This window comes from Stegodyphus dumicola, chromosome 8, assembly GCF_044657685.1.
Source record: "Stegodyphus dumicola isolate Sdum_Otavi_A_Nest chromosome 8, ASM4465768v1".
Classification (NCBI taxonomy): Eukaryota; Metazoa; Arthropoda; class Arachnida; order Araneae; family Eresidae; genus Stegodyphus; species Stegodyphus dumicola.
This window is the reverse complement of record NC_140775.1, coordinates 79,343,223-79,358,445: the sequence shown is the minus strand read 5'-3', so window position 1 is coordinate 79,358,445 and position 15,223 is coordinate 79,343,223. Positions and strand designations below refer to the sequence as shown.

The following is a 15,223-nucleotide window of genomic DNA, read 5'->3' as shown; positions in this document are numbered from 1 at the left end:
TCTTTAATATGATTATAGATAACATTATATAGCTTATTAGTTTAATATTATATAACACACAAAAATTCAGAATACTTTCCTGTTATAAATCTGATACTCATAAAGTTTTGAAGCAGAAAATATTTCCATTTTAGTACAAAATTTATATTTTACTACTAGACGAAAATCTATGGCTTACTATAATATCATGAAACTATGTTTGGGGTTTCAATCTTGTCACTATAAGATTTTAATGTCTTTATCAAGTAGATCTCAAGTAAAACTCACGCTTTAGTCCTCCCATCGTCCATTTTCCCTAGAAATGCAAAGATGCATTTATTTTCTTTATACGTACAAATATATTTGTGTTGTGTGCTCATAGAGTTATCAAAATTTTTAATTATATAAACACTTCGACAATGAACCATTAGTAATTTTAATTATTGTTTTCTTTTTAGTACCGTTGGATAAGCCTTGATTATCTCTTCCTGTCTTTTATGAAATAATTTCTTGTTAATTTTAAGAATTATTACAAGTCTCAAGGGCGAGTCTTTTGTTTCCGTGTGTCATTCAAGAAAGAAGTTTTTAGGAGTTTGGGGGATATTGTTAAAAAACCTCTGATGTTGACACTACATGACGTCCTTGTACGGCCTATTAAATTATACACATTTTTTGCTGACTTCATTTAAACTTATTTCTTCGAATTTCGTTAGAGAAATATTTCTTATTCAACAACTCAATTCTCTCTCCGCGGCAAGGCAAAAGTGCATAAAAAACTCAAAACATCTTCATTAAAAACTATAAAACGCAAAAATCCTAAAGCACCGAATACAGTGAAAAACAATTTTTGCAGTTTAAAGTAAAATTTCTAATCCAAAACAAAGAATTCGACCCACGGACGGAAAGACAAAGTATTCAATGAACCAAAATTTTAAATTAACTTCTGTCCCACTGGGCAAAGCGTCACTGACGTTAGTGCATCAATTGATTCAATTTACTATACTATTAAGAGTTTCAGATGTAAACAAATACGCGCCACATTAAGCTAGCTATACTTTTAAATTGTTGATAATTCTACAATTGTTGCATGCAGATTAACTAAAGGCATAAAATACTGAACCGGAACATAAGAACAACTTAATTAGATCACTTTTAAAGCAAAAACTGCGCAATTAACAGAGCTCACCGCGTCGGGTAAGAAGGTGCGAGTATATATAAGATGAAGGTTGAGTATTTTTCAATGTACTCTTCACGATCAAATAAAATTACATCTTTCATTGGCTCGCAAATCACTTAACGATATTGATCGGATGAGTATAGCAAACACTTCTTGACGAGTTGGGTACAGTCCATAAAAAATTCGCTTCCTGGTGGAATCACATTCTGACATGGATATTTTCTTGTTTCACGGCTCTAGTTTTCCAGCATAGCATATTTTGCTCTTTCACAAAAAAATAAAGACAAACATGCATTATTCAGTACTAATATCTGTTTTGTTAATTTCTAAAGAAAATGCTTAATATTCACGGCTGGAAATGAAAAAAAAAATGTTGTTTAATTACTGTCAGCGAGTTTGAAAGCCTTAGTTAATAACACCGATTTAAATACCAGAAATAAAATATTTCCAAATGAAATTCATTAGATATTTATTTTTATAAGTATCATACAAGTCTCTGACCCTGAGTTTCAATGCCATTCAGACGTTAGATCATTTTAAATAGTTAAATGCTGGCATACAACGAATATCTGAGAATGATTTTCTTCAGTTACATCGTTGTCTGCAGTATCTTAATGTATCTTACAATCCTTTTTCGTAACTTCCTCCCTTTCCGTTACTTGAAAAGAGTTTCATCAGGTTTCTAAAGGATTTTTCAACCATACGATTCTGAGCACAGATTCGCAACAGCTATTTCCGCTTTTACGTCTCCTTTAAGCTCATGATTCAAGATCATGTTTTGAACACCCGATGAAAGTACGAAGAGAAGCTCCTTCTAAGTTTCTTGTTGTCATGCGGATAAGAACTTTTCGTGCAGGGAACATTTATGAGATTGTACTGAGAATAAGAAAAAAAAGGAAAGACAAGAGAAACAGAGAATTACGCGAAGATTATATTGTTTTATACTTTCACTTTTGAAATAAATAAAAATTTAAAAAAAAGTTATTGAAAAGAATGAAAAAATTTTTAAAACGGTATAAAATCGCAGCGTAGGCATCATATCACATGTTTCTCTAACTCGTTTATAAAACACCGAAAAATATGTAATGAATATAGTGTATAAATTATTAATTACATAATAATGTACTTGTAGAGTATGTCTACCTATATTTAATATTTGTATTTTATTATTTAATTATTTCTTATCTTTTGTTTTAATTAATATAATTTTGGTATCTATATTTCGTGTTTAGACAGCGCTTATTGAAACACTGCATTTATTCCCATAAATATTTGTAAGTTGCATCTTTGCCACGCATTGTAGGTTGCGCATAAATTTATTTAAATTAATCTAATAGTTTCTTACAAGCTAGGTGCTGTATTGCATTATATACACAGACCAAGAAGTTAAAAAAAACCTGTACATAAGTTAATGCCAACCTTAATTTTTCTAAGCCTAGAAAGGAAACGAAGCAATTGGGATAATTGTAATTTCGGATACCTGAATAATGACTGAGAAAAATCTTTTAGAAATGAAGTTGTACGTATTTCAATTTGCTTTTACTTTCACCCAAGCTCTCTCCCTCTCTCTGTCTGTTTGTAGCATCTAAATGCTGGATTTTCTTTTGCTCTCATCCCACGTCTTTCCCTCCCTCTCTCTCTCTTTGTAGCATCTAAATGTCTAATCACAGTCAACTCCCGATTTACTAGTCTACGGTTAATTCAAAATCACGTTTAATCAGAGCGCTGTTAAAATAACACGGGAAAGCGGAATAACCCATATCATAACTAAAAAAATGCTATCAACAATTTACCTGCATTTTCAATCAGTTTAATCCGAAGAATAAGTTCATTTATACGTAAATTAAATAAGTGTCATAAACATAAATTAGACCCGTATACAAAAGAAAAAAAATCTGATGTGTACACCACATGACTTCTTTGTACGGAATATTAAATTATACGCATTTTTTCTTGCACTTCATTTAAACTTATTGGATTGAATTAAATCTACTTCGCCGACACCGCATAAACCACAATAGAATAAATGCATTCTTTAAAATTCACTTTAGTATTTGTTTACCATAGCGACACTCTGGCGCTAGATTCACTTAACAGTATTATATTTCGTTCATATTATAACTCAGAATGCACGAAATTTATATCATTTAAAGAATTATGCAATATTTGCAACATATTATCTATTCAAATACTATAATAAAGCTAGAACGATGTGTAAAAGAAATTAAGCAAACAAAACAACAAAAAAAAAAAAAAAAAAAAAAAAAAGAAACAGTTTTTCACAGATGATTGAGTATTCCTCATTCAATTAATTCCGTTCTCACTTCGCGAGAAGGCAAAAATACATAAAAACTCAAAATATCTGTATTAAAAATTACGAAGTAAATCTTAAACATTTATTTCCTCGAAAAAATTCCAGAAAGGATTAAGCATGACTTAATTCGCAATAATAATAAATGAAGGCGTTATCTTTGTTGTTGCAAAGCTAAGTTTCTCTACATTGGCAACAAATCCACTATTCTGCCGTTTCAAATGTAAACAAGGAATGGCTGCCATAAAAAAAAAAAAATTATTTGACTTAGCGGCACTTAAACAACTTTAAAATTGTTGATAATTCTAAAAATATTGCATACAGGTTTACTAAAGGCATAAAAACCTTAACCGGAAGATAAAAACAACATAATTCAATCATTTTTAAAGCAAAAAATGTACAATTTACAAACATATACGAGTAAAGAAACTGAGATCACTGAGCCGGGTAACAAAGTGGATATATATATAAATATATTTATATACGTTTGGTGGGGCCGATTTCAACCAAATACGACGTGCACATCTACTACATGTTATAGCAGTCCTATATACAAAATTTCAACGTTCTGAGGCTACACGTTTTTGAGTTATGCGAGATACGTTCGTTCGTACAGACGCCACGAAAAATTCTCTTCAGAATTAATTTTAAAGCAGTTTTATAATTTTTTTGGAGGAAACGAGTCTTTTATTCTGTCCTTACGTACAGATATCACGCAAAAATATCGTTAAATTGTATTCGATAGCGGTCAGAGTGGATATTTTCGTTGAAATATGCTGCCTGAAACTTTTCGCGATTACAATTCTTCCTTTTTACTTCGTACAAGGAAGCAAAAAGCACACTGTAAAAGAAGGAGAAACATCAACAGGAGGAAAAATACTAAGTTATAAATAAAGTTCAATGTTTACAAAAGAACCTGAACAAAGTCATTGAATTCAAACTCGTGTAAAAGAAATCGGAAGGTTTTTTTTTTTTTTTTTTTTTTTTTTTTTTTTTTTTTTTTTATTATTATTATTATTATTATTATTATTTTTTATCTTACAATGTTTGTATACTCCGTATTAGATACTATTGGGGATAAAAACAATACCCAAAACTATGATATCGTATACTCTCAGTGCCGTTATCTCACGCAGTATTCGTTTCCTTTTGCAACTTACGTATACAGTTTTGTTTCCCGCTGATGGTTTGCTCAGCAATTTTCAGTTCATTCCAAAATAAACAAACTTAATATTTTTGTAGACAGGGCTTGCTAATGCGACCCCGCTTTCAAGCGCAAGTTGGATTTGGTATTCTGAGTGTTAATTTTAAAAAAAAATTATTTTTGCCTTCATCTGGAGTAACCGCAAACAAATCCTGCTTTCGTTTTTAATAAATTGAAAAATTAATTTAAGAAAATTTCAGCATTTTCTGGGCCTACTTCTTGCTATCTACTCAGGCTCAGGAGGGATTCCCACGACCGAGTTTGGCGAAGTTTACAATCCTAGCGTCGCCAACAATTTTTCTCTTCTCGCCGCGAAGAAGAGCGGCGAAAATAATTACGTGCATATGCAATCTCAATTGGGAGACGGGAACATAACTTCGCAACGCCTCCGTAGGATTGCATGTACGAAAGAGACGGTTCCCGTCACCCCTCCCCCGCCCTCGCTGTCCCTTCGCCACCACAACAACAGTACTATAATTCTAGGATGATGGAAATGGAAGAGGGTGACATGCGCTCCAAACTGCCCCGAGAAAGGACGGGATACAACGTCATTGGTGAGTGGTGAGAGAATTTTTTCTGCTTCTTAATGGTAATTTTGCAACAAGTAGTTTTACAATAAAAAAGAGCAAAGTCAAGCAAAAGTTTAATGTGAAATAGCTCAAACTTGTAATTTCATAAATATGCAACTTTTTTTTTTTTAAGTTTGAGGTATGGAAATATCTAAAGTTTCTGAAAATTTCCGTTAACCATTGTCATAATCTATTTGCTCCTTTCTTGGACCCGTTATTTTGACTGATAACAGTGTATCCGTGCTCTTCACACTACAGTAATTCCTAGTGAATGGGAGAATTAACCGAGCTGTATCTAAAAAAAATTATATTTGTTTATTGCAGAACATGAGAAAATTTATTTTCACAAGCCGTCAATGTAAAACAAAGCTGTCCATAGTATCAGATTAACATTAATGCACTCATCTCACGCGGCGATACTGATAGCAAATAATGTCACCGTTAAGTTCTTTTGTAAATATCATTTCTTAATCCAATCCTAATTTCTTAATTGCATTTATAAATTAGTCTTTTTTATTTCTAATGATGTGTATTGCTCTGTCATGTACGGTACATTGATTTGTTTTGAATGTGAATTTAATTTACGTAAGCAAATGGACTTTTCCTCCATATTAACTTGCTTGAAAATACAAGTAAATTGTTAACAATATTTTTCTATAATAATAGTATGCGTTTTCATTATTGTTTTTTTTTTTAACTACCCTCGGGTTAACTGCGATTTTCAGTTAACAGATGACGCCATCCTTGGTATTTCCCCTGTTAATTGGGAGCCGGGTTTAAATAATTTTGTAACATTAGAAACTTTTAAACAGTTATTTGGTTTTTAAAACACACAGTAATTTTATTTTGTTGCTTAGTAAAATTTTACAATTTTTGGAAGCTTTGCTTTTAGATCAGTTTTAAGGAAGTTACCTCTGTATTATAACGTGGAAAGCGAAGGCACAGTAATGCCAGCGTCTTGCTGAAAATGAAAAGTTTTCGTATAAAAAAAAAATATTTGCATGAGTTGATAAAAATAAAACATATGGATTTAGTCATGAACTTTAAATATTTTCTTTTATGAACCTCAATAAAAAATTATGGAAATAAAAAGTAAGAAACAAATCAGAAAATCACAATATATGTAAAATACAATCACAATATGTCGGAAGTAAATACGTACAATTCTGGGAGTGTAACTATCAATAAAAAATAAATCATATTGCATTTTTTACATAATATCGTTTAATCTATTATGCATGTAATAAAAAATTAATTTTTATTTGCTTAATGTTACATAATATCTATATTGTAGCAGCCAAAAAACTTATGCTTATTATTTGAAATATTGCCATTCATTTTTCATTTGCAAATGGAAATTATCAAAATTAATTTTACCTCCAAAACTCCTTAAAATGATTATTTTATTTACTAGTTGTACCTTTCGAGATCTACATCTTTGTCATCAGATAGTCTCTTTTCATTAACTTGATATTTCTGATCTGTAGTATATAGTTATGTATATAAAATTAAAATTTTTATGTAATTATTAATCCTAGAAATATTATTAAAAGAAGCATTTTATATTATATTTAATTAATCAAAAATGTGTTTTTACGTCGTCTTTCATTTTCAGTTATCCTGTGAATCATTCCTTAATAATTTTATTGAAAACTTTCTTTTAAATTTTGCACACTTCTGTATTTGCAAATTTGTAGATTAAACGATTTGGGTTACGGACGCATTTAAAGGACTTGCTTTATAAGGTATTTCTCCCACTTTCCTAGCGTGCCTTCGTGGTGTAGAGCTTCTGCACGCTGAGCCGGTATTTCAGAGGTCCGCGGTTCGATTTCCGAAGACGTTGCTAATTTTTCATCTCTTTGCCTTTGAAAAATAATCCTAATGTCTCTACAGTGGCATCCGAACTAAAAGGGTTGTGGATGATGACTCTCCACACCCAGGATTTGGCGATCGGGTCCCCTAAAAACCCAGTCGCCCTTTAAAAGGGGGAGTATATAAGGTATTTCTCCCGCCTTCCTAGCGTGCCTTCGTGGTGTAGTGGTTTTGCACGTTGAGCCGGTATTCCAGAGGACCGTGGTTCGATTCCCGGCGAAGGCGGTTGCTAATTTTTCATCTTGCCTGCTTCCAAAAAATACTTAATGTCTGTACAGTGGCGCCCGAACTGAAAAAAGGGTGTTTGATGAGGATTCTCCACACCCAGAATTTGGCGATTGGGTCCCCTAAAAACCCCAGTCGCCTATTAAAAAAGGGAGTATATAAGGTATTTCTCCCACTTTCCTAGCGTGCCTTCGGGGTGTAGTGGTTCTGCATGCTGGACTGATATTCCAGAGGTCCGCGGTTCGATTCCCGGCGGAGGCGATTGCTAATTTTTCATCGTGCCGGCTTCCAAATAATCCTAATGTCTCTACATGTCTCTACATTTATACACTTATCTCTAAGCTGCCTTTTTCCAATAGACTTTCGTAAACTTTGAAAAAAATTACTTTTATAAAGATCATTGGAATTCTTTCGGTCCATATCTCTTCCAAAATTATCTTATTCTATGAATCTGTTTCTCGTAGAAAGTTCTCCAGTAAGGTTTCTTTCCTCTTAGCCAGTAAATAAACCTCAAGGGCTTTGCTAAAATTGATTAACCTAGTAGCCAAAGAAATTTCTGTTTATATATTTGCATGAACAGAAAATATGACAACAAACTCTCATTTCTCGTTTAATTCTCATGTAATTAATCCATTACATTATTGACTAGTAAATTAATCCATTATTGACTAGTAAATACGAATTTCGCCTTTAAATTGTGTATTAGAGTAAAATTTACTTATATCGAAATGCTGACATTAGAAATTTAGATTTTGTAACGTTTAGGGACTCTTTATATTTTTATACTTTTTATTGCTCTTACTATTACTTCAATCTTAAGTAACTAATTAAAATGAAAAAATGTTTAAAAATAACTTCCTACTGAATTCCGATAATTTTGTGAATAACTATAGATTATAAGAGTAGAAAGAATACATGTAAAAAGTTACATTACTTCTTATTTATAATTACAATATGAGTTGTGTTAGAATAACTTACTACAGCTGTTACTATGTATATATTTATTTTGTAATTAAATATAAGATTTCAGATAGTACTGAATTTTATAGCTATTTTAAGAATTTTTTTATTTAAAGAAAAGAATGTTAAGGTATATTTTTTAAAGTTGTTTAGCTAACTATGACAACTTCTATACGTAACTTTGAGCTATAATAAAATGCATCTCATTAAATAATACAACTCTGTAATAATATGTAAAATGAGAGTCTGCCTTTTTTACATGCGTGAGCAATTTATTTGTTTATTTTTGTGCTAATTCACTTTAAATTTATGTGTGCTTTATTTAGAAGTGAATTGAGAAATATTAGAACTCACTTCTGTATTTCGCAATGGGTGCACAAATGTATTCCTCAAGTGATACATTTTAAATCGTTTAAAAACATTCTGACACTCCCAATCTCTAATCTATGAATAGAAAACGTTTAGGAAGCAGATAGTATGACGCAGGTTCCTAACATTTTATCTACAAGCTATTCATTCTGCCTTAAGCCAAAGTCTTTCAACCCGTTGGTACCTCGGGGAAATTTTTAAAGATACGTGTTGGTATATGGCAAACATGCCTGTGTATGAAAAATTCCATTTTACGCATGTTTGCCAATTTGACATTTTGCCCACTAGGACAAAAGCTACAGCCGTTGTAAGATTTACTTTTCTTCTTTGTATCTTTTCAAAAAATAAAAGATAGTGTATTACGTTGCTTGTTTACAAGGAAATTTTTAAATTGCCACAGAATTAGTGAATTATATTTATGTTTGAAGTCACAAAAGAAGAACTCTGATTGACTGATTGGAAAGTACAAAGTTTCTATACTAATGTTACAGTAAGTATCGGGAAAGTGTGCCTTAGAAGTGACAAGCATATCATTTTTGTTGATGGATTATGCAATCTATCGGCATAAAGATTAAGGATACTCAGGTGACTGCCAAGTACATGTGATATCGGTATATTTCAAGACACAGATAATAATTACGGTTGGTATTAAATATTTTTGCAGGAAGGATCGAAAAGTTGTTTTGAAAGATTTCCAATAAGCTATATAAAAGTAATTTTTTCAAAGTTTACGAAAGTCTATTGGAAAAAGGCAGCTTAGAGATAAGTGTATAAATGACATGTGTGAGTGATACATGACTCAACGAGTACAATTATTTGAGCTCAGTTACAAACTACTGCATCTTCTTTTTGTGGATAATGTGATTAACCCTCCACTTATCCAAGGATCTTTCTCCAAAAGTCCAAAGTTCTCATAAAAGCCTTGAGTAGACGTATTTTTCTGTTAAATAATCTTAGAATGTCCTTGTCAGTCACTGCCTTAATTCTCCACCCTGTGATATTAGACTTTAATTTTTTGCATAAATTTCAAGCTGAACTTACAGCGACTCCAAAAATGAATGGGGAGAGGACAGTTTTATATCTTCTGTTCTACTTGGCCGATTAACCAAACTCAACTTACGTTTTTTATGTCTCAAAAGCGGGATCAGGATATTTATTAGATTTAATATAGGCTATTTTAAGATACGTATTTTGACACAAAAACGGAATTTTTCGGTTTCGTAAATCGGTTTTCGGTGAGTTTCTGGCTTTAGTTTAGAAAGTTTAGAAATCTGCGTTTACAAATCGCGCATAAATTAGAATGGTTGGTTATTTCAGTATAACAAAGCTATACCTAATATGGCCTTTAATATGGAGGCTATCTGCTTAAGAGGAGGAGGAACACCTTCATGGAGGACTTTACGGAAAATATTTCATATTCATCTTGCATATGGGGATAATCACGTAAAACACGCAACGAGCTCTTTCGCATGGGTTGCACTCCAGGACAAACTACCATTATTCAGCAGAGACAGTTTAAATTAGGAGCCTGGTTGTTAGATTGTAACTTATTGTTTGATTTACAAATATTGAAATTATTAGAATATTATCAGGTACAAAAAGCAGACTTTTATTAACGCATTAGTTTTTGAACTACGAAAATTTATTGCAAATGAATGCTCAGTTATATTTGCTATTATTGTATTCCCTTGGTTTGGAATCTAACCTAAAGGGTAGTATGATGTTTTACCTGTCTTATTCATCCTGGAAAGATTAAACAGGCGTTTAAATTAAGTGATAATAGATTTATCTTACAAGATGGGGTGCCAAAATAATGCTGAAGTTTTAAATATTTGGCTGAACAGCTGACTTAAATAGCTGAGAATTAAGCGGATGCTTTTGAATGTTACGTTATTCAACAGTTATTTCAAACGTCTTGCATTGCTCGATAATGCATCCTTCCACCGGTCAATAACAACTTCGTAGAACCGCTGCGATTATTTTCACTCCCCAAAAACTAAAGTGCGTTTTCAAAGGAAAGTTTTTTCTCTGGCATGGAAGCGATAAAGAAAATGCGATATTCTACTCTTAGAGCCAGGCCAAAAACATACCTCTACAAGCCTTCACTTTAATTGCCTGTGGTATTAAGGCAGGAAGTTGCATAAGTGTAAACTCTGAAACTAAAACTTTCATTACCTGAACTTCAGTAGGTTGAAATTTTTAACGGAAGAAATATAAGAACTAGGAATTCAAAGGTAAAGCAAAATAAATATCGAAGCATGCTGTTCAAAACTAAGTCGAATTTTAAAAATTTGTTTTTTAAGAGGTGTTTTCCTTTAATTTTGGCTCGTTGAAACTCGAATGTTTGGATTGATTCTTTGTTCTCTTCAATAAAAGCGAAAATCTTATGCACGATATATATATATATATAGTTTCAGACTAAGTATTTGAGAATATGAACTAAGCTCTAAGACTCTGTGGTTTTGGCCATATCTGAACTTTTAGTAAATATATACGAAATATGAATTTTTATATTAACCCTTTTACGAAAAATGTCTCCAATAGCTAGTTTTTCCTTATACTGTTATAAATAATTCAAAAACGTGTACACCTTAATATGTCATTTACCGGTCTTAAAAATTCTCAAAGTTATATGATAGTATTTGCTCCCGATATTAAGATCGGATCGGGACAGAATAAATACCGGACTTTGTTGACCAAAACATTTTGGAAGCTGCTTTATTCTTTAATCGTTTGATAAGCACGCTTTAACTCAGCTATTTGTTCTCCAGGTTTACTTTAAACTAAATTTGCTGTTAAAGTGTCTAGAAAATGAAAAACAGTCTTCTGAAATGTACAACTAAAGATTTAAAGTAACTTTATAAGATTACAAAATTAATGGAATTATAACTGCCGAAAAAAAATATTCTTTTTTCAGCTCTGAGAACAAATGTTCCTGAAAGAAAGAAATTAGAAGAAAGGTCAACAGTTTGCGGAAAACCGCTTGAAAGATGTTGCATGTTCAAGATAAAATTTCCGGAAGTTCAAACCATATTTTGCTGAGATTTTCATTGATCGTAATGCGTTAAATATTCCAGCGAATGGGCCTGTACTAGTAAAATGGATTCAAGAAATAAAATCACAAAACGCGACTGTTTTTTCACTGAAAGGCTGTATACATGGAGAATCCAAAGATGTATCAGTCGAATTTGTTAAGATTTAAGATTTTATCAAAAGAAGAGTAACGATATCAGCTGAAAATGATTTCAGTGTTGATGAAACAAGTCTTTTCTCTCATCTTCTGCCTTCAAAATTCTTAGCCTCTAAGCATTATGGGAAAAATAGTTTCACTATTTTATTCTGACTATATACTGATGAAACTGAAGGAGATACTTCTACTCATAAGAATGTCACAGACACCAGGCATTTTCAAAATTGAGTATGGTATGTAGGAAATAAAAAAGAGAGGATGACTGAGGATATATCTGAAGAATACCTCAAGAAAATTTTTAAGTTATTAAGGTTTCCTTGAGGAAAAAGTCATTAAGGAAGAAATTCTCAAGGCATTAAAACGATAAAATATGTACTTATTTATTTATTTACTTGCATAAAGTTTTTAATTTAGTTTTTTTTCCTAATGTTATGCTATTCGATTCTTGCGATTTAAAAAAAATAAAAATTTGAATTTATTCTGGAATATAGAATTTTAATAAATTGGATGTAGGATGATAAAATTGCATAATGCAATGCCACAGTAATAAAACTGTGAAAAAGACTTTTTTTGCGTATCATTCTAAATTCAAATGTACACATTATACATCTTTCTCATTTATATATCTTTCCTGAGTGGCTCGTTGAAAGACGTATTAATCGTGCGTGCTCTTCCAAATGCAAAGTGCAGTTTTTAAAGGCATCGTGACGAATAGTGGTTTGCATAGTATTCTTTCGAAAGAAATGTAATTCAGATGAATAAAACGGAATTCAGACAGAATTTATTTGAATAAACAGGATTAAAAGACACAATACGAATAAATAAATATAAATTTTTAAAGTAGATATTTGAAGAACTATAATTTAACTGGGCAAGACAATTAATTAAAATAAAATTCTTTAACAGAAAAAATCGAAAAGTAATAACTGTGATTAGAAAATTAATGTGAAATAAAAATGTATCAAAGAAAGAAGAAAAGAGACTTTATTTTTGCTAAAGTTCAGAATGAAAGGAAAAGTGAATTGGTTAACATTAACTGGAACCTCGCTAAGTGAATAACTCTTGAAAAAATGTGCATCAAATTTTATTTTGTTATTACTTGGTATGTTTCAAATTTTGCAAAATTTGGTTTTTAGGCGTAATTTGAGCCATAGAATCAAATTATAAAAATATTGGCATGTCATTTAAAAGAAGTCCTATTTTGTGTCAAAATACGTGTGTTATAATAGTTTTATTTATAAAACTATAATAAATCCTAAGCAGATAATAAATCCTAAGTCGTGTTTTTGAAACATGGAAAACGCAAACTGAAATTCCTCAGTTGGCCGAGTTAACGAAAGATATAGAAGTTCCTATTTTATTTATTTCATGTGTTTCTCTATGTTACCTAAATCCTCACTTCAATTATATATCTGTTAGAAACCTCTGCTGCATAAAAGGCAAGAAATTCATTTTTTTCACCGATAAATAATTTTTTGGTTAATCGTTTTTTTAACGGAATTAGATTTATTCAAAAATATCAGTTTACATCTTAACTTTTTTTTTTTTTTTTTTTTTTTTTTTTTTTTTTTTTTAGCGTATCTTCCTCTTTTATACTTTTTTGTTTGTTGCTTCACGTTATGTTTAAAGGTTGAATGACTTGTATTTTCGTGGAAACGTCACGCAATCTGCAAGGCATTCGGTAACCGCGGTTTATTGATTAAATAGCACCTTAATTAAAGCTGAAGACTTCGAATAATGTTAATCACAAGTGTGAAATATGATTACGTTAAAGTTAGCAAAATATTCACACGCGGCAGATAATAAATTTGCAAAATTAAAAAATTCCAGCATTTTCGAACTGAGATTTATTTTGAACTCATAGCAGTTTCAGTATTTTGCCTATTTTTCTTTTACTTTTTTATAATATTCTTTGTAATTTAAATTTAATAATTAGTACAAAAAATTTCCCGAAACTGCAGAGGAAGAAGGAAGCAGATTTCTCATCAGATGAAAAAAGGATGCAAATTCTGAAATGTTCTAACAGTTAAATGCAAATGTCAGCAATCATTAGCAGATAGAACAACAAGAATTTGAGCCAGCTGGGAAGCCTCCTAGTGAAATACTTAAGAGTAAAATAAAACTTGCTTTTGTGCATTTACACAAATTTGAGTTACTGTGTAAATGGTATCATGTCGTGTACGTCGAAGAATTTCAAACATTAATTTGAGTTCTAGAATTCTAAGAATCAGAGAGAAGAGGCAAAATTAAACTAAAGTTTGTTAGCGCTGTGTCTTATTGGTACAAGTAAAACTTAACGAAATATATCCACCTCTACGTGCGATATCTTGGAAATACAAATGCATAAATATGTAAATCACAGCAAATAGCTGCTTATCCTGGCTACAGCTGTTCGTAGCCTTCAAGCATAAACGCTAGAATGTTTTATATAACCAAGACCTATTCATTCAACAGGTAAGCGGCTCATGAGAGAAACTGTTTTCTTGGTACTTTCAATGCCAGAACTATCTTCCTCTCAAAAAAAAAAAAAAAAAAAAAAAAAAATTGCTCATTATTTAAATCTCACGTGATGTACGTTCTCATGAAGCTGCGGAAAAGGTAGAAGTAGCTTGAAAGTATTAACATAAAAATAATATTTTATTTAAAATAAAGCTTACAGTTTAAGGTTTTAAAGTCACTAATTTAAAGTTCATTTCATATCGCTACACACTGCAAGATTTTATGCATCTGCATGTGCTACGCTCGAAGACAGCTGAGAGATTACTTATATTAGTGTTATAGATTACTGTACTGTTATACTGATAGATTACAGAAAACCATAAGAAAGTGGAGATTAAAAAATAAAAATAATAAGAACGGAGATTTTTGACACTTGTTAAGCAGCGTGTAAAACTTTTCAATGATAATTAACTTTTATTTCACGTGTTTTTTCAGAGCTGAAAAGGTGGATTTTTAATACATTGCCACCATTTGATCATTTATATTCTTTTGGGGTTTCGAATCTTTACAGTATATTTGATGTCCATTTACCTGAGCAGGGAGTTATAAGGTACTTCTCCCGTTCCTTAGCATGTCTTCGTGGTGTAGTGATCAGCACGCTCAGGGCGTATTCGAGAGGTCCGTGGTTCGAGTCCCGGCGCGGGCAGTGCTCATTCACTTCTCCTACTTCTAAATAACCTAACGTCTCTACAGAGTAATATGAAATTTGAACACTGATCTGCATAGGTTTTTTTAAAACTGTTAAAATAGCTTCTGGTCGTAATAAGTTTAAAACATTTTTCAACATAGTCTTTAAATGCAAATGAATAAGCTGAAAACACGTTTCTTTCTATGTCCTTGCATTTGCATTTTATAACGAGCATTTTGA

The 15,223-nt window shown here is 31.5% G+C and overlaps 1 protein-coding gene across 5 annotated transcripts in view; it reads left to right on the top strand.

The window, feature by feature from the left end:
• The window catches only part of LOC118196229 (band 7 protein AGAP004871-like), a 164,991-nt gene that overhangs the window by 40,078 nt on the left and 109,690 nt on the right, over positions 1-15,223 (top strand). Inside the window, exon 1 of one of the 5 annotated variants that reach the window (XM_035367656.2) lies at positions 5,018-5,225. The exons of 3 other annotated variants lie outside the window; for them this stretch is intronic. In XM_035367656.2, the coding sequence (XP_035223547.1) occupies positions 5,072-5,225 (154 nt within the window). In that variant the 5' untranslated portion in view covers positions 5,018-5,071. Of the gene's footprint in view, positions 1-5,017; positions 5,226-15,223 lie in introns of those variants that run through there. One more of the 5 variants, XM_035367659.2, reaches the window with a different exon arrangement.